We start from the raw sequence: 27895 nt of genomic DNA, 5'->3' as shown, positions 1-27895 counted from the left end.
TCTACTCTTCTCTTCTTTACTCTCCTCTCCTCTCCTTCTCTCCTCTTCTCTTCTCTACTCTACTCTTCTCTTCTTTACTCTCCTCTCCTTCTCTACTCTTCTCTTCTCTACTCTTCTCTTCTCTTCTTTACTCTCCTCTCCTTCTCTTCTCTTCTCTACTCTTCTCTTCTTTACTCTCCTCTCCTTCTCTACTCTACTCTTCTCTACTCTTCTCCTTCTCCTTCTCTTCTCTTCTCTTCTCTTCTCTTCTCTACTCTACTCTTCTCTTCTTTACTCTCCTCTCCTTCTCTACTCTTCTCTTCTCTACTCTTCTCTTCTCTTCTTTACTCTCCTCTCCTTCTCTTCTCTTCTCTACTCTTCTCTTCTTTACTCTCCTCTCCTTCTCTACTCTACTCTTCTCTACTCTTCTCCTTCTCCTTCTCTTCTCTTCTCTTCTCTTCTCTACTCTTCTCTTCTTTACTCTTCTCCCCTCCCCTCTCCTCCCCTCTCCTCTCCTCCCCTCTTCTCTCCTTCTCTACTCTCCTCTCCTCTTCTCTACTCTACTCTTCTCTTCTTCTCTCCTCTTCTTTTCTCTTCTCTTCTTTACTCTTCTCTTCTCTACTCTTCTCTTCTTTACTCTCCTCTCCTTCTCTCCTCTTCTCTTCTCTACTCTACTCTACTCTTCTTTACTCTCCTCTCCTTCTCTTCTCTTCTCTTCTCTACTCTACTCTTCTCTTCTTTACTCTCCTCTCCTTCTCTACTCTTCTCTTCTCTACTCTTCTCTTCTTTACTCTCCTCTCCTTCTCTACTCTACTCTTCTCTACTCTCCTCTCCTCTCCTTCTCTACTCTTCTCTTCTCTACTCTTCTCTTCTTTACTCTCCTCTCCTTCTCTTCTCTTCTCTACTCTACTCTTCTCTTCTTTACTCTCCTCTCCTTCTCTACTCTTCTCTTCTCTTCTCTACTCTTCTCTTCTTTACTCTCCTCTCCTTCTCTACTCTACTCTTCTCTACTCTACTCTCCTTCTCTACTCTTCTCTTCTCTACTCTTCTCTTCTCTTCTTTACTCTCCTCTCCTTCTCTTCTCTACTCTACTCTTCTCTTCTTTACTCTCCTCTCCTCTCCTTCTCTACTCTTCTCTTCTCTACTCTTCTCTTCTCTACTCTTCTCTTCTTTACTCTCCTCTCCTTCTCTACTCTACTCTTCTCTACTCTTCTCCTTCTCCTTCTCTTCTCTACTCTTCTCTTCTTTACTCTTCTCTCCTCCCCTCCCCTCTACTCTTCCCTTCCCTTCTTTGCATTCCCTTCCCTCTTTCTCGTTCCTCTTTTTTCTTCTTTCTCTCCTTTCTCTCCTCTCCTTTCCCCTCCTGTCTTCTCTTCCCCCCTCCATTCTTTCTCTCCCTTTCTTTCTCTCTCTCTCCCTTTCTCTCCTCTCTCTCTTTCTCTCCTTCCGTCCCTCCATTTTCACTTTTCTTTTGTAACGCTGAAACAATCCCAACGTGTGCCACACTCTAGTGTTGTGTCTCCAAGGCTGAGAAAACAAAGATATAAAGGTCTCTCTCTCGTTCTCAAAATGAGCGAGTTAAGCACGTGAATCCTGTTATATAGGCCATGTATGAAGTTACAGTACACGGATCCCGTAAGAGGAGCCTCGGACGGAATGGGAAATGACCACAGAGTGGTAAATGTTTTATAACATGGAAGTGACCGTGCTTGGAAAAATGCTTTTTTCTTTTTTTTTGGTGGCTGTAGTCAGGTAAATTACAGTCCTGTTCCTGCTCTTGAGTAATAGAAAGCTAGCCAAAGGAGATGGCAGTATTAATAATAAGGAGGGATATGGTTGAATTCAGAGAAATTAAGGAAGCTGCCCAAGCAGTAATAGTTTTAGGTTGGAAGGATGCAACAAAATGGACAATACAAAATTGGTACCGGTACATGGTGGAACACATTCAGTTTGAAATTATGGATATAAAGATGAATATGATTAATGAAAATAAATTGCAGGAGCTGATGGGACAGGGTCAGAGGTTTGTTTGTTTGTTTGTTTGTTTGTTTGTCTATCCATCCACCCACCCACCCACCCACCCATCCATCCATCTAGGACAGGGATAGGGAACGTTGGCTCTTCTATGACTTGTGGACTTCAACTCCCAGAATTCCTGAGCCAATCATGCTAGCTCAGGAATTCTGGGAGTTGAAGTCCACAAGTCACAGAAGAGCCAACGTTCCCTACCCCTGATCTAGGAGGTCAATAGGGATTTGGTGAAAACCTAGGTGCTGTGGGGCACATTCTGACCCTCTAAATGTAACTGGTGATTCATAGCGGAAACCGTGATATGCACGCAATCTGCAGTTTACAGGAAGAGGCTCATGGACAGGCTTCATTCATGGTTCCCATAGGGAGCAATTTTCCATCTCAAGGTTTTTACAGGCTGAGTCACATGCCATGCATAACTCTTCCTTCTCTCTCATTTATCCCATTTAAAAAGAGAGAGAGAGAGAGAAGGAAGGAAGGAAGAAAAGAAAGAAAGAAGGAAGGAAGGAAGGAAGGGGGAAGGCAGAAGGAAAGAAAGAAAGAGAAAGAAAGAAAGAAAGAAAGAAAGAGAAAGAAAGAGTCAAGTATTTAGTTCTGCAGCCTCTGAGCTCAGACTCTGCAGGGAGTTGGAGCAGATGACTTCTGAGGTCCCATCTACCTCCAACACAGGTCATGGGTTGGTGGGGGCTGGAAAATTGGTGGGATTTATGTATGTGGTAGGGGAGGGATCTTATAAGGGCACAACAAACACACAAGACAGGATCCGTATTCTGCATGGGATGGATGGATGGGTAGATAGATAATTCAGGTAGAGAGACAGAAAGGGAGATAAATAGGTGATACAGAAGATAAGTAGATGGATAGATAGAAAAATAGGCCATAGATGATACAAATTATAGATGACAGATAGATGTTTGTTTGTTTGTTGGAGGACTCGGGGCGGCTTACGACATTATAGATATTGATAGAAGACAGAAACAGAAAAACAGAGGTGGTAGATATAGAGATAGATGGATTGATGGATTAATAGATAGAAAGACAGACAGAATATAGATGATAGAGATTATAGATGTCCAATTAAAAGCCCAGTTAATAAATAATAAATAGATGATTGACAGATATTTGATAGATGACAGAGACAGAAAAACAGATGATCGATATAGAATGGAAGGATGGATAGATAGATAGATAGATAGATAGATAGATAGATAGATAGATAGAAAAACAATAGATGGTAGACAGATAGACCTATAGATAAATAGATGGATGATAGATATTTGATAGATGAGAGACAGAAAGAGATAGAGGTAAAAGATAGATGGATGGATAGATAGACAGGCATAGATGAGAGAGAAATAGACAGACAGATAGATAGTGTGTGTGTGTGTGTGTGTGTGTAGAGAGATGTTTCAAAAAATTGTCCAAAAATAATGGAATAGCAGACATTTGATCGGGTGGCATTGTATGGCAACAATTCTGGGCCTGTCTTATGTGTGTGAAAATGTCAGATTTCTGTTGTGTTTCCAGTTGTTGTGATTTGTAAATGGCTTAGTAGTGTAGCTACAGAATAAGTAGAGGATTCTGGGTTTCGAAAGCCAGCTGATTTCAGAAAATTGTGCAACATTGATTTAAGAAGACCTTTGACCAGTCCCTGTACTGAATTAAAAAGTCAATCCTGTAACATTCAGTACCATTTTTGGAAGATCATCTTATTCGGGGAAAAGCTTTGTTGTTATACAGGTAATCTTCGACTTAAAACCACAATTGAGCCCCCAAATTGTCTTTGCTAAGCAAAACAGATGTTCACTGAACTTTGTTTCATTTTATGACTGCTCTGGTTAAGCAAAGCCCTGCAGTTGTTAAGTTAATAAGACAATTATTAAGCAAATCCAGCATCCCCATGGAGATTTGGGGTGAGCAGCATATAAATGCAATCAATCAATCCATCCATTCGTTCGTTCGTTCATTCATTCATTCATTCATTCATTCAATCCGGTATCTGGAATCAACTCCCCCAGAGATCAGAACTGCCCCCAACTTCCTTGTCTTTCGCAAACTACACAAGATACACCTACACTGCCAGGCATGGGGAGTTGAGACACCTTTCCCCCAGGCTTTTTATATTTTATATTTGGTATGTATGTGTTGTTTGGTTTTAAATATGATAGGGTTTTATATGCTTCTTTTTTAATATTAGATTTGTTTCTCTATAATATTGTTTTTCATTATTGTTGTGAGCCACCCCGAGTCTTCGGAGAGGGGCGGCATACAAATCTAATAAATTATTATTATTATTATTATTATTATTATTATTATTATTATTATTAACAATACAACACAGCAAACGAGATCACTATGCTGGATTTCGTATTTCATCACCAGTCGGGCGCTTCCCAAGCACCTAGGACTGCGTGATGTAGCGGCGAATTATGTTTGCCGATCCCAGTAAAGCGGCTTTTTGCAATTGACAGATGGAGATTTTGTCAATTCCGATGGTTTTCAAATGTCCGCTGAGATCATTTGGCACTGTGCCCATCATCATCATCATCATCATCATCATTATTATTATTATTATCATCATCATCATCATCATTATCATCATCATTATCATTATTATTACATTGGTTCATTTTTTAAGACCCCTTGAGTCTACATGTCTCTGTGCCTTGTATGCAAAAGAATTCACTACTTCTATGTATCATTGGTATTGAACACCAGATAATTTATCTCAGATATATAAAGGTACATCAAATGGATGTTGGAAGTGTAAAAGTACAGAGGGGGGCGTTTTAATCATCTATGGTGGACATCAGTAATGGGTTACAGCCGGTACAGCCCTTAGCTCAGCTCCAACGTGCATGTGTGCGCCGGCCAGCTGATTTTTGGCTCACACAGAGGCTCTGGGACGGTGTTGTTGGCTTCCAAAGAGCCTCCGTGAGGATGGGGAGGGCATTTTTACCCTCCCATGGCTCCAGGGAAGCCTTTGGAACCTGGGGAGGGCAAAACACGAGCTTACTGGGCCCACCAGAAGTTGGGAAACAGGCTGTTTCTGGCCTGCAGAGGGCCTCCAGGGGGCAGGGAAGCTGTTTTCGCCCTCCCCAGGCATTGAATAATGGATGTGGGCACTTGCGCATGCTCTTTTAACACCCGAAGGAAAAAGGTTCACCATCACTGGTATATGACCTCCTGTTGAGCAGGGGAATTTGCACTAGAAGACCTCCAAGGTCCTTTCCAACTTACTGTTAGTCCATATTCTGAAACATATTTTTATTTATTTTTATTTTATTTATTTATTTATTTTGTCCAATACACAATGAGGGTTTTAGTGGGTATACAGTATATATATCTATATACACATAGTAAAATACATGATGAAGGTTATAGAGGAGATACTCATAGTAAAATATATCTAAGAAAGACTAGAAAAGAAGATATAGGAATAGAACATATCAGTGAAAGAATAGAAGAAGAGATATAGGAATAGAAGAAAGGTATAGGAGATATAGGAGAGCAATAGGACAGGGGACGGAGGGCACTCTAGTGCACTTGTACTCGCCCCTTACTGACCTCTTAGGAATCTGGAGAGGTCAACTGTAGATAATCTAAGGGTAAAGTGTTGGGGGTTTGGGGATGACACTATGGAGTCCGGTCATGAGTTCCACGCTTCGACAACTCGGTTACTGAAGTCATGTTTTTTACAGTCAAGTTTGGAGCGGTTAATATTAAGTTTCAATCTGTTGTGTGCTCTTGTGTTGTTGTGGTTGAAGCTGAAGTAGTCGCCGACAGGCAGGACGTTGCAGCTTATGATCTTGTGGGCAATACTTAGATCTTGTTTAAGGCGTCTTAGTTCTAAACTTTCTAGGCCCAGGATTGAAAGTCTAGTCTCGTAGGGGATTCTGTTTCGAGTGGAGGAGTGAAGGGCTCTTCTGGTGAAGTATCTTTGGACATTTTCAAGGGTGTTGATGTCTGAGATGCCATATGGGTTCCAAACAGATGATTTTTATTAGTTCCTAAATCAACTGGGGTGCTTTCCCTAACTATCCTCGAAATAACCGACATCTAAAAGCCAACACCGTAGTTGATATTTCTGTAGCATATTTAAAAATTTGCGGTGGAGAGCCCAGCTGTAGATATTACTCTTAACGAAACTTTTCGACATTCTAAAATGCTTGCATTTAAAAGTTCTTTTGAATGGGTAGTGAAGAATTTGCTGACTTTTTTTTTCCCTTTCCAGATTTTATTTAGCAATTTTTCTTTTAAAAAAAAAGCTTCTTGGAAAAGTCAAAAGGGAATGAGTTTTTACAGACCAGTTATAATTTTTTTAAAAAGAAATAATAATTCCCTAAGAGGAAGCTTGTAGATGACTAAAGTAGAAAATATGTCAGCGTTGCCATTTTTCTCCATTCTAGCCTAGCCATAAATTTATATGCAATTCATTACATTTAGATTTTTAGGATATTAGAATAGAATAGAATTTTATTGGCCAAGTGTGATTGGACACACAAGGAATTTGTCTTGGTGCATATGCTCTCAGTGTACATAAAATAGATATACATTTGTCAAGAATCATGTGGTACAACACTTAATGATTGTCACAGGGGTCAAATAAGCAATGAAGAAGCAATATTAATAAAAATCTTAGGATATGAGCAACAAGTAACAGTCATACAGTCAACATGGGAGGAAATGGGTGAAAGGAATGATGAGAAAAACTAGTAGAATAGAAGTGCAGATTTAGTAGAAAGTCTGACAGTGCTGAGGGAATTATTTGTTTAGCAGAGTGATGGCGTTCGGAAAAAAACTGTTCTTGTGTCTAGTTGTCTTGGTTTGCAGTGCTCTGTAGCGACGTTTTGAGGGTAGGAGTTGAAATAGTTTGTGTCCAGGATGTCAGGGGTCAGTAAATATTTTCCCAGCCCTCTTTTTGACTCGTGCAGTATACAGGTCCTCAATGGAAGGCAGATTGGCAGCAATTGTTTTTTCTGCAGTTCTGATTGTCCTCTGAAGTCTGTGTCGGTCCTGTTGGGTTGCAGCACCAAACCAGACAGTTCTAGAGGTGCAGATGACAGACTCAACGATTCCTCTGTAGAACTGTATCAGCAGCTCCTTGGGCAGTTTGAGCTTCCTGAGCTGGCACAGAAAGAACATCCTTTGTTGTGCTTTTTTGATGATAGTTTTGATGTTAGGTGACCATTTTAGGTCTTGAGATATGATAGAACCTAGAAATTTGAAGGTCTCTACTGTTGATACTGTGTTGTCTAGTATTGTGAGAGGTGGAAGGGTGGAAGGGTTTCTCCTAAAGTCTACCACCATTTCTACGGTTTTGAGTGTGTTCAGTTCTAGATTGTTCTGGTCACACCACAAGGATAGTTGTTCAACTTCCCATCTGTATGCGGATTCATAATTGTCTCGAATGAGTCCGATCACTGTTGTATCATCTGCAAACTTCAGTAGTTTAACAGATGGATCGTTATTAGGCATTGCTTGTATGTGGTTTCCATCTGTCTGGTTGCTTTGTAGTTCTAACCAAGTTTTTTTTTTCCCCTCCTCCCCGATTTTAATATTAGGCTTTTTCTGTATATTGCTGACTCAGACTCTGGATTTCCAAGAAGAAATTTTGGATGAAAAGACCACGCTGACTCTGCTATTGCTGAAATACTAACTTCTGTTTTTCGGCAGTGCCTCGTCCTCTATGGAGGAGCTCAAATCTTCTCCAGGGCCAGTAAGAACGTCAGTATTTCCAGAGGGTTTCCCCTTTATTTTTTCATACAAGGTGATAGATAAATTTAAGGGTATCGCGGCGAAAAACGAAAAGCAGGCGACTTTCCTGTAGCGACAATTCCTGCAAACGGCGCCGTATTTAACGAGAGACGCACCAGCGAGTTGGATTGCAGGGATGGAAGGCAGCCTCCTTTGGGGATTTAAGCTCAACATGGAGGTGGACAAGAGGACCGTTGAAATGTTCTTCTCCCACGAGTGGTTGTAACAGTTGAGAGCCCCTCTGGATTTGTCCCCAAAATGATATCGCCTTTCAGGCGGTGTGGAATGACCTGCAAAGATCGGCTTTGTGATTCGGAATAGGACTACGGTGGAAACACTCTAAGGATGCCCAGGAGGGGATTAATCTTTCAAGCCAGAACACGATGGCTTTTTGTCGGTCTGGCTTTGCTGCTGAGCCTGCTACTGATCACGTATCTCCTGGAGTGCGCCCCGCCGACCGAAAGCAACCGCTCGCTTCCTGGCCTGGGAGGGGATCACTTTGGTAAGGAGCATTATCAAGCCCTTCTTCAAGAGCAGGAGGAGCACTACCAAAACAGGGCCGCCAGCCTGAAGCGTCAGATCGCCCAGCTGAAACTGGAACTTCAAGAGATGAGCGAGAAATTGAAGCTGTTGCAGGACAAGAAAAACCCCAAAGTCCAAAGCGTGGGCTCTCCGGGCGTCAAAGAACAAACCTCCAACGACCTCTTAGAATACCTGCATTCTCAAATCGACAAAGCGGAAGTGAGCATCGGCGCCAAGCTGCCCAGCGAATACGCCGTGATCCCGTTTGAGAGTTTTACTTCCATGAAGGTGTACCAGTTGGAGATGGGGCTCACCCGACACCCGGAGGAGAAGCCCGTCCGAAAAGACAAGCGGGATGAGTTGGTGGAAGTGATTGAGGCTGGCCTAGACGTGATCAATAATCCCGACGAAGAAGGTCAAGAGGAAGAAGACGGAATCGGGGAGCGGCAGCTTTACAGCGAAAGTGATTTCGTAGAAGGTATGTTTCCAACTACAGTGTTCCCTCCATTTTCACAGGGGATGCGTTCCGAGACCGCCCGCGAAAGTCGAATTTCCGCGAAGTAGAGATGCGGAAGTAAATACACCATTTTTGGCTATGGACAGTATCACAAGCCTTTAAACCCCTAAATTACCATTTCCCATTCCCTTAACAACAATTTACTCACCATTATTACTGGTACTCACCATTGAATAAGACACTTAGTGATCCTGATATTTATAAACATAATTATTTATTAACAATAATTATTTTTTTTGTTATTTATTTGCAAAAATTATTAATTTGGCAATGACGTATGATGTCATTGGGCGGGAAAAACTGTGGTATAGAAAAAAACCCCACAAAGTATTTTTTAATTAATATTTTTTGAAAAACCGTGATATAGGCTATTCGCGAAGTTTGAACCCGCGAAAATCGAGGGAACACTATACTGTATTTTTTGGAGTATAAGACGCACCTTAGTTTTGTGGGAGGAAAATAGAAAAAAGAATCTACTTACCAGGTAGTCATCTGGCTAGCATCCTTAATGCGATCGGCTTCAGAACATTAGGGCTTTATAAAAACCTTTTTTAGAACAGAGTAACAATGAAAGAGCTTGCAAGCCAGTAAGAGCTGGGAACATCATTAGTACCTGGAAAGAAAGATTTGGAGCAAGTAGAGCAATGGAAAAAATCCTGCAAAGACTTAGGGCTTGGAAAACATTCTTTGCAGAGAGTAACAATGAAAGAGCTTGCAAGCTGTAAGAGCTGGGACCATTGTTAGCACCTGGTTAGGGCTGGAAAGAAACTTATTTGGAGCAAGTTAGAGCAAGGAAAAAGACCCTGCAAAGGCTTAGGGGCTTGGAAAACATTCTTTGCAGAGAATAACAATGAGAGAGCTTGCAAGGTAAGAGTTAGGAAGATTGTTAGCACCTAATTAGGGGTGGGGGGGAAAAGCTTCCAAAAAAAGAGCTATATGTTATGCATGGTATGTTTGTGTGTATGTTTGGTTTTATAATAAGGGTTTTTAGTTGTTTTATTATTGGATTGTCATGCTGTTTTTATCATTGTTGTTAGCCGCCCCGAGTCTACGGAGAGGGGTGGCATACAAATCCAATACATAATAATAATAATAATAATAATAATAATAATAATAATAATAATAATAATCTTCGTATTTCCTAATTTCTCTAGCTGCTTCTCCTCAATTCTGCTGTCTCCTGGGATTGCGATGTCGAGAAAGTATGGATCATCGACATCGCAATCCCAGGAGACAGCAGAATTGAGGAGAAGCAGCTAGAGAAATTAGTGAAATACAAAGATCTAAAAATCGAGCTGCAACGACTCTGGCATAAGCCATGAAAGTGGTCCCAGTGGTACTTGGCACGCTGGGCGCAGTGCCAAAGGATCTGAGCTGACATTTGAAAACCATTGGAATTGACCAAATCTCCATCTGTCAATTTCAAAAGGCCGCTTTTACTGGGATCGACACGCATAATTCGCCATTACATCACGCAGTCCTAGGTACTTGGGAAGCGCCCGACTGGTGATGAAATATGAAATCCAGCATAGTGATCTCGTTTGCTGTGTTGTATTGACATAATAATAATAATAATAATAATAATAATAATAATAATAATAATAATAATATAATATTCAGAGTATAAGACGCACTTGAATATTAAGCCTTTTTTAGGGAGGAAAAAGGAATTATACTCCCAAAAAATACAGTACCTGCCACGCATGATTGTCCACCATAACTCTATCTAAGATTTGAATGCCAAATGAACTATCAAATATTGAGCAGGTCACGATACGTGGCTCATGGCTTATGGTTTATAGTCTGTGCCAGCAGGCCCATTAACTATCTATAATTTAATGAAAAAACTTGCTCAATGTTTGCTATCTATTCTAGGAATCTTAAGCGAGGTGTACTTTGAGCTTCAGGTTTTCAATATGTCTTACCGAGTCTACTTAATGATCCAAAACAGTTTGCTTTGGCAAAACGCACCAGTCTTCCTTTTCTGTTCTGCTGCTTTTCTTCCTCCAGTTCATTAGCTAAAGTCCCAGACAATGATTCATGTGAATAGTCAGTGGATTCTAATGCTTTTAATATTTTTTTTAAGTTGCCTGAGACCCATGAATAAAGAGAGAGAGAGAGAGAGAGAGAGAGAGAGGAAGGAAGGAAGGAAGGAAGGAAGAAAGAAAGAAAGAAAGAAAGAAAGAAAGAAAGAAAGAAAGAAAGAAAGAAAGAAAGAAAGAAAGAATCTGTTCTGTCGGGCTCTCTGGTAGACTCCTCCCAAAACTTCACAGGTACAAATTTCAGATACACACACGTTTGAAAATTCAAAACAATGTTCTTTATAATGAAAATTCACTTAAACCAAGCCCTCTTTTGGTATAGCAAAGAGCCCTCGTCTCCAAACAAACTGGTAATTTGTACAAGTCCCTTATCAGTTCTGTGATACTTAGCTTGCAGCTGTGAGGCAATTCACAGTCCTTCTTCTTTCACAAAGTGACACACACTTTGCTCTGCTTTAGTTTGAAAGCAGGGAAAAATCAGCACACAAAAGGTCAAAGTCAGTAAAGCAGTCATGAAACACAACGATCAGATAATCCTCCACAACGGCCAAACCCACAGGCTGCTCTTTATAGCAGCCTCACTAATGACCACAGCCCCACCCAACCACAGGTGGCCTCATTTTCTTTGATAATAATCTCTCAGTTGTTGCTGCCTATGCATCGCTCTCCGCATGCATGGCTGTATCATTAACTCTTGTTCCGAATCCAAGGAGGAGAGAGATAATTGATCTCCTTCTGAGCTGTCTGCCCCACTCTCCTCCTCCCTGTCACTCATGTCTTCTTGGTCAGAGGAGCCTTCATCAGCAGATTCCACCAGGGGCAAAACAGGCCTGCAGCATGTGGATGTCTCCCCCACATCCACAGTCCTTGGGGCAGGAGCAGGGGCAGAGCTAACCACAACAGAAACTAAGATAGAATATGCCTTAAAAGAGAAGACAACTACCGTATTTTTCAGAGTACAGTATAAGAAACACTTTTTTCCTCCCTAAAAGAGGATTAAAATTCAGGTGCATCTTATAATCTGAATGTAGCTTTTAAAAAAAACCTTTTCCAGCCCTAATTAGGTGCTACCGATCTTCCCAGCTCTTACCTTGCAGGTTCTTTCATTGTTACTCTCTGCAAAGAATGTTTTCCAAGACTTAAGTCTATTCTATTCTATTCCATTCCATTCTATTCTCCACTTGTTCACTACATGTTCAGAGAGCAGAACCATGAAATTCTTTCCTGGGTCCCTCTTGGATTCCAAAACACACCCATAAAACACGACTTTATTGGCTCACTAAAAATGTTCATGGTGGAGATTGCATTGGGAGATTTCCAAGATGTGAGATCAGTTCCTCCGTATATCTCCACAATAATAAATATCTGCAGTCATAGTTCCCTCTAAGCTGAGCAGTGAGCAATGGCTCACTTAAAAATCATCATCAACTCAGAGTTTTCCAAACCTGCCCAGAAGCCGAGAGGGAAAGAGTGAGAGGGAAGGAGAGAGAGAGGAAGAGAGGAAGAGAGGGAAACAGATAGAAAAAAGAGAGGAAGGAAAAGAGAAAGAAAAAGAATGGGAGTAAGGAAGAGAGAAAGAAAATCAAAATCTAGTTTGAAACTAGCTCAACTATTGAAGTGGCATTTTGATATTGACAGAGTTGCCCTATTATGAGCTCACTGTTATAGACACACAGGACAGTATTTTATTTTGAAATTCTCTGAGGCAAAACAGGGTGGGTTTTTTGTCTGTCTGTCTGTCTGTCTGTCTGTCTGTCTGTCTGTCTGTCTGTCTGTCTATCTATCTATCTATCTATCTATCTATCTATCTATCTATCTATCTATCTATCTATCTATCTATCTATCTATCTATTATTTCTGTGCCGCCCAGTCCCGAAGGGACTGCCGCTCAGACATTATACTTTTCCGCCCACCCCCCCAAAAAATTAGAGGGAACACTGTCTGCAGTTATTTAAAACGCTGGTTGATATTCCAATCCCCTCTGAATTACAACATTTTCATGCACGAGTTACATTCTTGAATACCCACAACATTACATGTCGGTTGCGTCCTCCTCGGAGTGTAATTTCCTACGGCAAAAAGCCTTAAACTGAAAACTAGCCAAAGCCAGAGGTTTTTCAGACTCTGGAGTTACAGGTATTGTTGAATCATTCCACAATCCTTACGGGAAAACAGCTCAGGCAGTAAATTTGTAAAGCTTACCACTTCCTTTTTTTGCAAAACCCAAGCTTCCTTACTTGGTCAAGCTTTTAGTTCGGTAAAGAAACGGGTACCATCTACAACACGTTTGGTCAGTTTGTCGGGGGATCGTTTGTGGGTCAACCGGTAACTTGTCTCTTCTCCTTTTTAGATTTCAACAGGGTGGAATCTGTTGGCCTTTTTTGTAATGTAGGTCAAGCGCCACTGATTCGTTTCAGGGAAAATTGGGAATTCCCCCTTAGAGTTAGCTACTAGGTCAGATGTTCCCCACAAAGTAACTATTTTATTCTTTTTATTTATTTATTTATTTATTTAGTTAGTTAGTTAGTTGTTTGTTTTGTCAATTACATATTGGTGGTATACAAAGATATAATAGTGTTTATATACAGTGTTCCCTCAATTTTTGCGGGTTCGAACTTCGCGAAAAGTCTATACCACGGTTTTTCAAAAATATTAGTTAAAAAATACTTTCCCTATACCACGGTTTTTCAAAAATATTAGTTAAAAAATACTTTCCCTATACCACGGTTTTTTCCCACCCGATGACATCATATATCATCGCCAAACCTTTGTCTGCTTATAATAAATATATTTTTAAATAAACTTTAATAAACAAACATGATGAGTAATGATCTAAATGGTTGCTAAAGGAACGTGAAATTGCAATTTAGGGGTTGAAAGTGTGAAGGGAAGGCTTGGGATACTGTTCATAGCCAAAAATAGTGTATTTACTTCCGCATCTCTACTTCGCGGAAATTCGACTTTCGCGGGTGGTCTCGGAACGCATCCCCCGTGAAAATCGAGGGAACACTGTACATGATACTAGTAAGAGAGAAACGTTAGGACAGGGGACGGAAGGCACGCTAGTGCACTTATGCACGCCCCTTGCTGACCTCTAAGGAATCGGGAGAGGTCAACGGTGGAGAGTCTAAGAGTAAAGTTTTGGGGGGTTTGGTGATGATACTACAGAGTCAGGTAGTGAGTTCCATGCATCAACTACTCGCTTACTAAAGTCGCATTTCCTGCAGTCGAGTTTGGAGTGGTTTACTCTAGGTTTGTATCTGTTGTGTGCTCGTATATTGTTGTGGTTGAAGCTGAAGTAATTGTTGACAGGAAGGACATTGTGCCTTCTTTCTTTCGTTCCTTCCTGCCTTCCTGCCTTTTTCTTTCTTTCTTTCTTTCTCTCTCTCTCTCTCCCTCTCTCTCTCCCTCTTTCTTTCCTTCCTGCTTTCCTGCCTTCCTGCCTTTTTCTTTCTTTCTTTCTTTCTCTCTCTCCCTCTTTCTTTCCTTCCTTCCTTCCTGCCTTCCTGCCTTTTTCTTTCTTTCTTTCTCTCTCTCTCTCCCCCTCTCTCTCTCCCTCTTTCTTTCCTTCCTGCCTTCCTGCCTTCCTGCCTTTTTCTTTCTTTCTTTCTCTCTCTCTCTCTCCCCCTCTCTCTCTCCCTCTTTCTTTCCTTCCTGCCTTCCTGCCTTTTTCTTTCTTTCTCTCTCTCTCTCCCTCCCTCTCTCTCTCTTTCCTTCCTTCTTTCTTTCTTTTTCTTCCTTTCTCTCTCTCTCTCTCTCCCTCTCACTTTCATTTCATTTCATTTTCATTTTATTGGATTTGTATGCCACCCCTCTCCGTAGACTCGGGGCGGCTAACAACAGTAATAAAAACAACGTGCGACAATCCAATACTAAAAACTAAAAACCCTTATTTTAAACCCAATCATACATACAAACGTACCATACATAAATTGTGGAAGCCGAGGGGGAAAGAATATCTTAATTCCCCCATGCCTGATGACAGAGGTGGGTTTTAAGAAGCTTGCGAAAGGCAAGAAGGGTGGGAGCTATTCTAATCTCTGGGGGTAGCTGGTTCCAGAGGGCCGGGGCCGCCACAGAGAAGGCTCTTCCCCTGGGTCCCGCCAAATGACATTGTTTAGTTGATGGGACCCGGAGAAGGCCAACTCTGTGGGACCTAATTGGTCGCTGGGATTCGTGCGGCAGAAGGCGGTCCCGGAGTTTCCTTCGTTCTTTCTTTCTTTCTTTCTTTCTTTCTTTCTTTCTCTCCTTTTTTCTCTCTCTCTGTTTCTTTCTCTCTCTCTCTCTCTCTCCCTCTCCTTCCTTCCTTCTTTCCTTCTTTCTCTCCCTTTCTCTCTCTCTCTGTTTCTTTCTCTCTCTCTCTCTCTCTCTCCCTCTCTCTTTCCTTCCTTCTTTCTTTCTTTTTCTTTCTTTCTTTTTCTTCCTTTCTCTCTCTCTCTCCCTCTCTCCTTTGTTCCTTCTTTCTTTCTTTCTTTCTCTCCCTTTCTCACTCTCTCTGTTTCTTTCTTTCTTTCTCTCTCCCTCTCTCCTTCCTTCCTTCTTTCTTTCTTTCTTTCTTTTTCTTCCTTTCTCTCCCTCTCTCTCCCTCTCACTTTCCTTCGTTCCTTCCTTCGTTCCTTCTTTCCTTCTTTCTCTCCCTTTCTCTCTCTCTCTGTTTCTTTCTTTCTCTCTCTCTCTCCCTCTCTCTTTCCTTCCTTCCTTTCTTCCTTCCTTCTTTCTTTCTTTTTCTTCCTTTCTTTCTCTCTCTCCCTTTCCTTCCTTCCTTCCTTCCTTCCTTTCTTTCTTTCTCTCCCTTTCTCTCTCTCTGTTTCTTTCTTTCTTTTTTTTCTCCCTTCTTTCCTCTTCATATCATTCTTTCCCTTTCTCTCCCCCCTCCTCTCTCTCTTCCTTTCTCCTTTCCTCTTCTTCTCTCTGGGGCTATTGGGGCTCTGGTGACCTTGGCCATGTCCTCAAAGGTCAGAAAATCCATAACTCTTAACTAATGCTTTTGAGGGCTTACTGAACTAATTAACACAAAAGGGGGGGGGGAATGTGTTTTAAAACCTGAAGGTTACAACAAAGTGAACAGAAAAAGAATTTGATAAGCAATGGAAAGGCATAACACGTCTCGGTACTGTAGCCAAAATTGAGTCCGTTTTTTGCAAAATAACAAACCTCATAATTCCGATTCGAAGTGCCCAGTGTTGGCAGGAAGTTTTACATGCCAGGATTAACATCAGATATACTCTGCAGTGGAAATTATGCAACCACTTGGATCTCTCTCTGTGTGTGAGTGTGTGTGTGTGTGTTTATGTGTTCCTCTTATTAAACAATAAAACAACTGGAGCAAAATCAGCGGAAATCCCCACAAACCTGTTGTTGCAACGAAGCTGGTGGGATTTTTAAAAAAGCAACCTTAATTTTTGCTTCCTTACGCGTCAAAGTTAGGCATCCAACCTCTCACGTCTTGAGTATTGCTTTTATTATTATTTTGAATTTCATTCATCGTTTTCAATAGTAATTGATTCTGGTGTGTGAAAGAACCTTTCATAAAATTCTCCCTTGAAACTTTTGCCCATATGATTATTATTTTTTCACTGCAGAATTCTATGCTGCCTTTGTGGTGGCGATTAGATTTAAATTCTTGAACCTAAGGGGGGGGGGGAACCCAAGAAAAACCTCAGCTTATCTGAAAGCCAAATTGAAGTTCATTGCTGGTCTTAAAATTAATTTTGGCTCCAATTCTCCATTGTTTTGTGTCATTCGTTTTCCCTGTTGCTCAGAAAATGCATCATAGACAACATCTTTTTAAAAATATACTTTATTAATTTATTAAAAATGGGAAGAGGGGATGGGAATACAAAAAGAGAAGTAGGGGGGGATGGGGTAAACAATATTTTTATACAGTAGCTTATATATATTGTATATACATTCCAAATAATAATAATTTAATAATAATAATTTATTAGATTTATATGCCGCCCCTCTCCGAAGAGTCGGGGCGGCTCACAACAGTGATAAAAACAATATTATACTGGCACAAATCTAATATTAAAAAAAAACAACTAAAAACCCTATCATAATTAAAAACCAAACAGCACATACATACCAAACATAAATTATAATAAGCCTGGGGGAAAGGTGTCTCAAATCCCCCATGCCTGGCGGTATAAGTGGGTGTTAAGTAGTTTACGGAAGACAAGGAGGGTGGGAGCAGTTCTAATCTCCGGGGGGAGTTGATTCCAGAGGGCCGGGGCCGCCACAGAGAAGGCTCTTCCCCTGGGGCCCGCCAGACGACATTGTTTAGTCGACGGGACCCGGAGAAGGCCAACTCTGTGGGACCTTATCGGCCGCTGGGATTCGTGCGGTAGCAGGCGGTTCCGGAGGTACTCTTGTCCAATGCCATGTAGAGCTTTAAAGGTCATGACCAACACTTTGAATTGTGACCGGAAACTGATCGGCAGCCAATGCAGGCCATGGAGTGTTGTAGATACGTGGGCGAATCTGGGAAGCCCCACGATGGCTCTCGTGGCCTCGTTCTGCACGATCTGGAGTTTCTGAACACTTTTCAAAGGTAGCCCCATGTAGAGAGCGTTGCAGTAGTCGAGCCTCGAGTTGATGAGGGCACGAGTGACTGTGAGCAGTGACTCCCTGTCCAAATAGGGCCGCAACTGGTGCACCAGGCGAACCTGGGCAAACGCCCCCCTCGCCACAGCCGAAAGATGATGTTCCAATGTCAGCTGTGGATCGAGGAGGACGCCCAAGTTGCACACCCTCTCTGAGGGGGTCAATAATTCCCCCCCCCAGGGTAATTCCCCCCCCAGGTAGCCGCCCCGAGTCTGCGGAGAGGGGCAGCATACAAATCTAAATAATAAATAAATGGACGGACAGATGGAATTGTCCTTGGGAGGCAAGACCCACAGCCACTCCGTCTTGTCTGTATTGAGTTTGAGTCTGTTGACACCCATCCAGTCCCCAACAGCCTCCAGGCACCAGCACATCACTTCCACTGCTTCGTTGACTGGACATGGGGTGGAGATGTACAACTGGGTATCATCCGCATATTGATGATACCTCACCCTATGCCCTTGGATGATCTGTCTATAGGTAATTATTTTGTATTCAATATTTTTACTTGGATAATCTTATATCTGTAGAATTTAGTAGTTCAGGGGTGATGTAAAAAGGGAAGGTAGTTTGGAAGTGAGATAGAAAAGAAAAGGAAGAGAAAAAGAAAAAAAAAGAAAGAAGGAGAAAGGGGGGGTGGTACCTGCAAACTAGCAGGAATATGCATTGTGACGACTTAGTTTGATTATGTTTGTTATTTTTATAAGTGAGAGGTATTTGTAGTTTATGATATTGGTAAGTTGTTAGTAGTTATCGAGTGGATTGAGCTCAGACAGGGATTGTACTGATTTTGGTCCGAATTTCTATTGTGTATATCTTTATTTTAATTTATGTTAAGAGATTTTGATTGGTTTTTGTTTTATTGTTTTTAAAGTTAGATAACCATCTACATCTTTTTAAAATCACACAACCAACCAACCAACCAACCAACCAACCAACCAACCAACCAACCAACCAACCAGATAGATAGATAGATAGATAGATAGATAGATAGATAGATAGATAGATAGATAGATAGATAGATGATAGATATGTAGATAGATAGATAGATAGATAGATATGTAGATAGGTAGGTAGGTAGGTAGGTAGGTAGGTAGATAGATAGATAGATAGATATGTAGATAGATAGATAGATAGATAGATAGATAGATAGATAGATAGATAGATAGATAGATAGATAGATAGGTATGTAGGTAGGTAGATAGATAGATAGATAGATAGATAGATAGATAGATAGATAGATAGATAGATAGATAGATAGATATGTAGATAGGTAGGTAGGTAGGTAGGTAGGTAGGTAGATAGATAGATAGATAGATATGTAGATAGATAGATAGATAGATAGATAGATAGATAGATAGATAGATAGATAGATAGATAGATAATCCCGCATATAAACCCAATTAATAAATAAAATAAATAAATTAAAATCATCCCTTGTTTCCCCCTTTCCGTCTGCTCTGGGCTGCCAACCCAGAAGCGTTGGGGTTAACTCTGAGCTAATCCTATGTGACTCGCTAGCTTCTTCTTTTTTTACAAAAAAATAAAATAAAATTGCTAATATAGATGATGCAGTGACAGCCCCAGAATTTTATAAACGGTTTTGTGAAAATGTTCCTTTCGGCGAAAGGTGCAACTGAAGACAGGGGGGCTGAACGCATCCCCGTTTCTCTAAAAATTGCCCAAAATATTTTGTTCCATAAATATTACCTAATGAAAAAATGTGCCAGATGATCTCATCCTGAATTTTCTTTCTGGTTTTTGCATACCAGAATTTACAGCGGGAGACTCATGTTTTCTGGAAAGGTGGGAAAAAACCCCTTCCCCTTATTACTGATGTTGTAAAAGTCTTAGGAGCTGCTTTGTAGAATTGTATCTCACCTACTGTTCTGTCGAGCTCTCTGGTAGACTCCTCCTGAAAATTCACAGGTACAAATTTCACACACACGCACGTTTGAAAATTCAAAACAATGTTCTTTATAATGAAAATTCACCTAAACCAAGCCCTCTTTTGGTATAGCAAAGAGCCCTCGTCTCCAAACAAACTGGTCATTTGTACAAGTCCCTTATCAGTTCTGTGATACTTAGCTTGCAGCTGTGAGGCAATTCACAGTCCTTCTTCTTTCACAAAGTGAAACACACTTTGCTCTGGGTTAGTTTCAAAGCGGGGAAAAAATCAGCACACAAAAGGTCAAAGTCAGCAAGGCAGTCACGAAACACAAGGATCAGATAATCCTCCACAATGGCCAAACCCACAGGCTGCTATTTATAGCAGCCTCACTAATGACCACAGCCCCACCCAACCACAGGTGGCCTCATTTTCTGTGATAATAATCTCTCAGTTGTTGCTGCCTATGCATCGCTCTCCGCATGCGTGGCTGTATCATTAACTCTTGTTCTGAATCCAAGGAGGAGAGAGATAATTGATCTCCTTCTGAGCTGTCTGCCCCACTCTCCTTCTCCCTGTCACTCATGTCTTCTTGGTCAGAGGAGCCTTCATCAGCAGATTCCACCGGGGGCAAAACAGGCCTGCAGCATGTGGATGTCTCCCCCACATCCACAGTCCTTGGGGCAGGAGCTGGGCCAGAGCTAACCACTACACCTACTTTGGCTGGAAGCAAGATTTGACCAAAACCTTGGCCCAATTGGGTAAAAGACCTAGAAACAGTGAAAATCCTTGTATGTATGAATGACATATTTATTTTATTACTTGCTCATGGTTCCATTTTCATTCCTTGTTTAATGTTTTAAAGACATTTTTTTAAAATATGGACCTGGCTGGATTCTAAGCCAAGAATGTACAGTGGTGCCTCTACCTAAGAACGCCTCTACTTCAGAACTTTTCTAGATAAGAACCGGGTGTTCAATATTTTTTTGCCTCTTCTTAAGAACCATTTTCTATTTAAGAACCCGAGCCTGGAAAAATTTCCCAGGAAATTTGAGAGTGGTACGAAGGGCCAGCCAGTTTCCTGCCATTTCCCCTGGGTTTCTCTCTCTGGCGCAGTGTATGGGAGGCAGCCTCGCGCCAGGTTAATGGAAGGTTTGTGCCTCCTCCTTGCTGGCCTCCAGGAAGGACGTCTTCGTGACATCAAAGCTCCGCCCATGGAATTCCCTATTGGGATTCCCCACCTCCGTTTCAGCCTCCAGATCGGCCGAAAACACCACCGCTGATCGCAAAAACGGCACTCCACCGGGCGCCGCCTCCCAGCTGTAGCCTTCTGAAACAGCCGGGCGCTTCTCGGCGGCCTCCGGAACCGGAACCTGAACTTTTGCTGAACTTCCAGGTTTGGCATTCGGGAGAACACCGAGAACCCCCCCCCCCCGGCTGTTTCAGAAGGTGACAGGCAGGCAGCGGCGCTTCTCGGTGGCCTCCCGAACCCAAACCCAAAAAGTTCGGCCAAAGTTCAGGTTCGGGAGAACGCCGAGAAGCCCCCCGACTGTTTCAAAAGGTGACAGCCGGGTGGCGGCGCCCAGCGGAGCGCCATTTTGTGATCTGCGGTGGGTTCGTAAGTCGAAATAAGTTCATATGAAGAGGCAAAAAATTTCTGAACCCCGGGTTCGTATCTCGAAATGTTCGTATCACGGGGGGTTCGTATCATGAGGTACCACTGTACAAGCCTGTAAAGAGCGTATTCTTGGAGCAGCCAGCTAGACCAGAACAGTTGCTAAGGAAATCGGGCTCCCTTGCGAAAGGGGGATCACATGACGCCAGGTGCATTGCGACCGTCATAAATGGGACCCCGTTCCCTGGCGCACAGATTTGACCACGGGGGGTGCTGCAACAGCCATAAATGTGAAAAAAGGGCCATAAGCCGTAATTGTAACTCTCAAGCGGTCGCTAAACAAATGGTTGAAAGTCGAGGATTAAATGTAGTATTGAGTCAAAAGACAATTTTACCTCAGGGCAATGCACCAAGATGCGTTTCCCGCCCTTTTCTTCCCGCCTGTAAAATCTATGACTGAACTGATCCTTCCTTTTAAATTTCCTACAAGGTTATTACCGCACGGAGAGAGACAAAGGCTCCCAGTACGAATTGTTCTACAAGAAAGCCGACGAAATGGAGTACAGGCACGTTTCGCTCTTCCGTCCATTTGGTCCCCTCATGAAGGTGAAGACAGAGACTGTGGACATCTCGCGGTCGATGATCAACATCATAGTTCCTCTAGCGGGAAGGACGGAGGTTTTTGCACAATTCATGCAGAATTTCAGGTAAGTACACAAGAGATGAGGTAAGCAGAGCCAGCCGAACAAATAGGTTTAAAAAATAGTTTCTATCCACAAGGGTCTGTTCTGAGTCCTATTCTTTTTAATAAGTTTGTGAGTGACATAGGGGAAGGTTTGGTAGGGAAGGTTTGCCTATTTGCCGATGACTCTAAAGTGTGCAATAGGGTTGATATTCCTGGAGGCGTCTGTAATATGGTAAATGATTTAGCTCTACTAGATAAGTGGTCAAAGCAATGGAAACTGCAGTTTAATGTTTCCAAATGTAAAATAATGCACTTGGGGAAAAGGAATCCTCAATCTGAGTATTGTATTGGCAGTTCTGTGTTAGCAAAAACTTCAGAAGAGAAGGATTTAGGGGTAGTGATTTCTGACAGTCTCAAAATGGGTGAACAGTGCAGTCAGGCAGTACGGAAAGCAAGTAGGATGCTTGGATGCATAGCTAGAGGTATAACAAGCAGGAAGAGGGAGATTATGATCCCGCTGTATAGAGTGCTGGTGAGACCACATTTGGAATACTGTGTTCAGTTCTGGAGACCTCACCTACAAAAAGAGATGGATAAAATTGAACGGGTCCAAAGACGGGCTACAAGAATGGTGGAAGGTCTTAAGCATAAAACGTATCAGGAAAGACTCAATAAACTCAATCTGTATACTCTGGAGGACAGAAGGAAAAGGGGGGACATGATGGAAACATTTAAATATGTTAAAGGGTTAAATAAGGTTCAGGAGGGAAGTGTTTTTAATAGGAAAGTGAACACAAGAACAAGGGGACAGAATCTGAAGTTAGTTGGGGGGGAAATCAAAAGCAACATGAGAAAATATTATTTGACTGAAAGAGTAGTAGATCCTTGGAACAAACTTCCAACTGACATGGTTGGTAAATCCACAGTCACTGAATTTAAACATGCCTGGGATAAACATAGATCCATCCTAAGATAAAATACAGGAAATAGTATAAGGGCAGACTAGATGGACCAGGAGGTCTTTTTCCGCCGTCAATCTTCTATGTTTCTATAATAGATTAGATCTTGTTTCAGTTTCGTTGGAAACGACACAATTCAGGGGGAAACCAAAGGAAATGCTTTCAACAAATGACGCAGCTACACGAAATGAACAAACGCAGAGGGTAAATTACAAACGCTAAATGCTAAAACCCTCCAAAGCGTCATTGATTCTATTTTAAAACCATGGCAAACTAACATATGGAGCGAATTAGCAATTAGAAAGAGTCTTGCATGTTCCATTATCGAGATGCTAAAATCCTGAATTAATATACTCCTGGGCTGTTGCTGGCATCACCTACTCGAAGTTTCAGAATAACAACATAAAACCCAAAAGCAAATCTTGGAATAAGACCTCATACTCCATACTCCCTGAAACAACCCTGGGGGCTTATTACAATACCAGGCAGTCCTGTGCTGATCGGTTTTTGATTTCAAATCCGTATTTGCAAGTTAAATAATTGACATGGGAATCGTCCAGAGCAGCTGCATTGCCTCAAACTACACATAACCTGGCAGAGGAAGCATTAGAAAATGGAAAGGCAACTCTTGGGTAGGTTCCCCATTAAGCAGAATGGCCTTCTGATTTCTCTCCAGAGCAGCTGGAGCAAGGACGTTTTAAAAATAAGGGAGGATGAGTTGTTGAAGGCATTGATTGATTAGGAGGTTCTGCAGGTATTGATTTTGACTGGTAGACTCTGTCTTGATGTTCCTGTGCACTAACCCATCCTATAATAATAATGATGATGATGATGATGATGATGATGATGATGATGATGAAAGAAAGGAAAGAAAAAGAAAGAAAGAAAGAGAAAGAAAGAAAGAAGGAAGGAAGGAAGGAAAGAAAGAGAAAGAAAGAAGGAAGGAAGGAAAGAAAGAAAGAGAAAGAAAGAAGGAAAGAAAGAAAGAAAGAGAAAGAAAGAAGGAAGGAAGGAAAGAAAGAAAAAAGAGAAAGAGGGAGGGAAGGAAAGAAAGAAAGGAAGGAAGGAAAGAGAGAGAGAGAAAGAAAGAGAGTGAGAAAGAAAGAAAGAGAACGAAAGAAAGAAGGAAAGAAAGAAAGAGAAAAAAAGAAGAATGGAAGGAAGGAAAGAAAGAAAGAGAAAGAAAGAAGGAAGGAAAGAAAGAAAGAGAAAGAGGGAGGGAAGGAAAGAAAGAAAGGAAGGAAGGAAAGAGAGAGAGAGAAAGAAAGAAAGAAAGAGTGAGAAAGAAAGAAAGAGAAAGAAAGAAGGTAGGAAGGAAAGAAAGAAAGAGAAAGAAAGAAGAATGGAAGGAAGGAAGGAAAGAAAGAAGGAAGAAAAGGAAGAAAGAAAGAGAAAGAGGGAGGGAAGGAAAGAAAGGAAGGAAGGAAAGAGAGAGAAAGAAAGAGTGAGAAAGAAAGAAAGAGAAAGAAAGAAGGTAGGAAGGAAAGAAAGAAAGAGAGAAAGAGGAAGGGAAGGAAGGAAAGAAAGAGAGAGAAAGAGAGTGAGAAAGAAAGAAAGAAGGAGGAAAACTTCTGTTAGCCAGTGGAGGAGATACTTGGATCTTTCTCTGTGAAGAACTTAACCCATTCTCTGATATTCTCTTTTGCCCCCAGGGATGTTTGCATTAATCAAGACAAGCGGATTCATCTCACGGTGGTGTATTTTGGGCAAGAAGGCCTCTCTGAAGTCAAAAGCATCTTAGAATCCGTTGCGAGGTGAGTCTCAAGGAGCCACGCAGACTCACGATTGGAAAGCGGTTTGAATCTCTCTCCTGCAGAGAAGTTGTCTCTCGAAACGATTTTGTGATACGTTTTGGTTTCATTTTAGGGACAAAGTCACGTCCTTCATTTATTTTGAAAAGTCTGGGCTTGGGGGGATCTTGGAAAGAGGCTTCGTTTGGCCCTTTTCATGCAAAAATAACACCGTCCCCAGTTTTTCCCCTTTTTTTTAAAAGTAAACTTTATTGGTTTTTATATATTTTCTTTAAAAACAGTGACATAACTATGCATTTAGTAGTTCTGCATTGGTGCATGGAAAAAAAACAATCACATATCTACATAAATCTAATGTAAAGCTGTACCAGAAGTATTATATTTTACATAGGTGTATTTTTTCTCTGTGTTTTATGTCATTTGGTTTTTAACTTATTTATTTATTCATTTATTTATTCATTTGTCCAATACATAAATACATAGGAAGAAAATAGACATGTGGTAATATAAAAAGAGGGTGAAGGTGGAACTTGGAAAACATAGAAACATAGAAGACTGACGGCAGAAAAAGACCTCATGGTCCATCTAGTCTGTCCTTATACTATTTTCCTGTATTTTATCTTAGGATGGATCTATGTTTATCCCAGGCATGTTTAAATTCAGTTACTGTGGATTTATCTACCACGTCTGCTGGAAGTTTGTTCCAAGGATCTACTACTCTTTCAGTAAAATAATATTTTCTCATGTTGCTTCTGATCTTTCCCCCCCAACTGACCTCAGATTGTGTCCCCTTGTTCTTGTGTTCACTTTCCTATTAAAAACACTTCCCTCCTGGACCTTATTTAACCCTTTAACGTATTTAAATGTTTTGATCATGTCCCCCCTTTTCCTTCTGTCCTCCAGACTATACAGATTGAGTTCATGAAGTCTTTCCTGATACGTTTTATGCTTAAGACCTTCCACCATTCTTGTAGCCCGTCTTTGGACCTGTTCAATTTTGTCAATATCTTTTTGTAGGTGAGGTCTCCAGAACTGAACACAGTATTATTCCAAATGGGGTCTCACCAGCGCTCTATATAAGGGGATCATGATCTCCCTCTTCCTGCTTGTTATACCTCTAGCTATGCAGCCAAGCATCCTACTTGCTTTCCCTACTGCCCGACCACACTGCTCACCCATTTTGAGACTGTCAGAAATCACGACCCCTAAATCCTTCTCTTCTGAAGTTTTTGCTAACACAGAACTGCCAGTGCAATACTCAGATTGAGGATTCCTTTTCCCCAAGTGCATTAATAAAATAAAATCAATAAAAACTATTTTTTAAAAAAATAAAAGAAAGAAAGAGGATCTAGCCAGGAAATTCCAGGAGCCCTTTATTTTATTATTTTATTATACAGACCTCACCTACAAAAAGATATTGACAAAATTGAACGGGTCCAAAGACGGGCTACAAGAATGGTGGAAGGTCTTAAGCATAAAACGTATCAGGAAAGACTTCATGAACTCAATCTGTATAGTCTGGAGGACAGAAGGAAAAGGGGGGGACGTGATCGAAACATTTAAATATGTCAAACGGTTAAATAAGGTTCAGGAGGGAAGTGTTTTTAATAGGAAAGTGAACACAAGAACAAGGGGACACAATCTGAAGTTAGTTGGGGGAAAGATCAAAAGCAACATGGGAAAATATTATTTCACTGAAAGAGTAGTAGATCCTTGGAACAAACTTCCAGCAGACGTGGTAGATAAATCCACAGTCACTGAATTTAAACATGCCTGGGATAAACATATATCCATTGTAAGATAAAATACAGGAAATAGTATAAGGGCACACTAGATGGACCATGAGGTCTTTTTCTGCCGTCAGACTTCTATGTTTCTATGTTTCTATTTATTTATTTTGTCCAATACACAATGAGGGTTTTACTGGGTATATATCTATATGCACATAGCATATAGACATACTTTGTATTCCTGAAGAACAGTATGGTGTGTATTGTGAAGTAACCCTTGCTTAACAGGGAACCCAACACAGATCTCCTTTCCAATAGCAACTCTGTAAGGGTGAAATATAGGAAGTGGAGCTTGGTTGAATTAATTGGCCTTCAGGGTATTGTGTTGAGCTGATGGGCCATGAACCGAGAACTTGAAGGTCCTTTCTCTTGGTAGAGAGGCTGACTTCCATAACTACACGCTGGTGTCCCTGAACGAGGAGTTCAACCGTGGCCAAGGGCTGGACGTGGGCGCCCGAGCGTGGGAAAAAGGAGAAGTCTTGATATTTTTCTGCGATGTGGATATTTATTTCACGGCTGAATTCTTGAACAGCTGCCGACTGAATACAGAACCAGGTAGGTCCCTCTTATATCCTGAAGAGAGCAGAGGAGTGGTGCCCCTTTGACGTCCTTCGGTCCATGTCAGGCCGAGGCCATCGTTGACTTGGAAACTTTGGCCTATCACATTTCATGGTTTAGGACAGTTCCCAACCTTTATAATGCCGCGACCCCTTAATATAGTTCCTCGTGTTATGGTGACCTCCCAACCATAGGTCTGGCGCCAATTCTCCCAACAGAGATTTAACGCCTGAGAAAAAATGAGTAGAAATAATAGACAGAATAAAATAATGATAATGATAATAATAATAATAATAAAAATAATAATTAATAACTTGTGCCGGAACTACCATTTACCAGTGGCAAAGAACTGGTGGGATCATAAGCCCGAAAAAGTGGTCGAAAATGAGCAAGCAAAACTACTGTGGGACTTCTGACTTCAGACTGACCGAATTCTGAAGCATAACACACCAGACATCCTGATCGTGGAGAAAAAGAAAGTATGGATCATCGACATCGCAATCCCAGGAGACAGCAGAATTGAGGAGAAGCAGCTAGAGAAATTAGTGAAATAGGAAGATCTAAAAATCGAGCTGCAACGACTCTGGCATAAGCCAGTGAAAGTGGCCCCAGTGGTACTTGGCACGCTGGGCGCAGGGCCAAAGGATCTCAGCGGACATTTGAAAACCATCGGAATTGACCAAATCTCCATCTGTCAATTGCAAAAGCCGCTTTACTGGGATCGGCAAACATAATTCGCCGCTACATCACGCAGTCCTAGGTGCATGGGAAGTGCCCGACTGGTGATGAAATACGAAATCCAGCATAGTGATCTCATTTGCTGTGTTTTACTGACATAATAATAATAATAATAATAATAATAATAATAATAATAATAATAATAATAATAATAATAATTATTATTATTATTATTATTATTATTATTATTATTATTATTATTATTATAGAATAGAATAAAAAAGAATAGAATAGAATAGAATTCTTTACTGGCTAGTAAAGAATGTGTGTGTGTGTGTTTATGTGTGTGTATCTATATATACACACACACACTGTGTGTATGTATGTATGTATGTGTATATATATACAGTAGACCCCCGCTCGTTGCGAGGGTTCCGTTCCAGGACCCCCCGCAACGAGCGGGTTTTCGCGAAGTAGCGCTGCGGAAGTAAAAACACCATCTGCGCATGTGCAGATG

The 27895-nt window shown here is 41.3% G+C and overlaps 1 protein-coding gene across 1 annotated transcript in view; it reads left to right on the top strand.

Moving 5' to 3' along the window:
- Positions 1 to 27895, top strand: part of CSGALNACT2 (chondroitin sulfate N-acetylgalactosaminyltransferase 2) — a 46810-nt gene that overhangs the window by 14164 nt on the left and 4751 nt on the right. Inside the window, exons 2-5 of the mRNA XM_070753900.1 lie at positions 7575 to 8767; positions 21448 to 21664; positions 24254 to 24355; positions 26519 to 26697. Of these exons, the coding sequence (XP_070610001.1) occupies positions 8113 to 8767; positions 21448 to 21664; positions 24254 to 24355; positions 26519 to 26697 (1153 nt within the window). The 5' untranslated portion in view covers positions 7575 to 8112. The remainder of the gene's footprint in view (positions 1 to 7574; positions 8768 to 21447; positions 21665 to 24253; positions 24356 to 26518; positions 26698 to 27895) is intronic.

Source organism: Erythrolamprus reginae, chromosome 5 (assembly GCF_031021105.1).
Source record: "Erythrolamprus reginae isolate rEryReg1 chromosome 5, rEryReg1.hap1, whole genome shotgun sequence".
Classification (NCBI taxonomy): Eukaryota; Metazoa; Chordata; class Lepidosauria; order Squamata; family Dipsadidae; genus Erythrolamprus; species Erythrolamprus reginae.
This window is presented reverse-complemented; position numbering and strand designations above follow the sequence as displayed.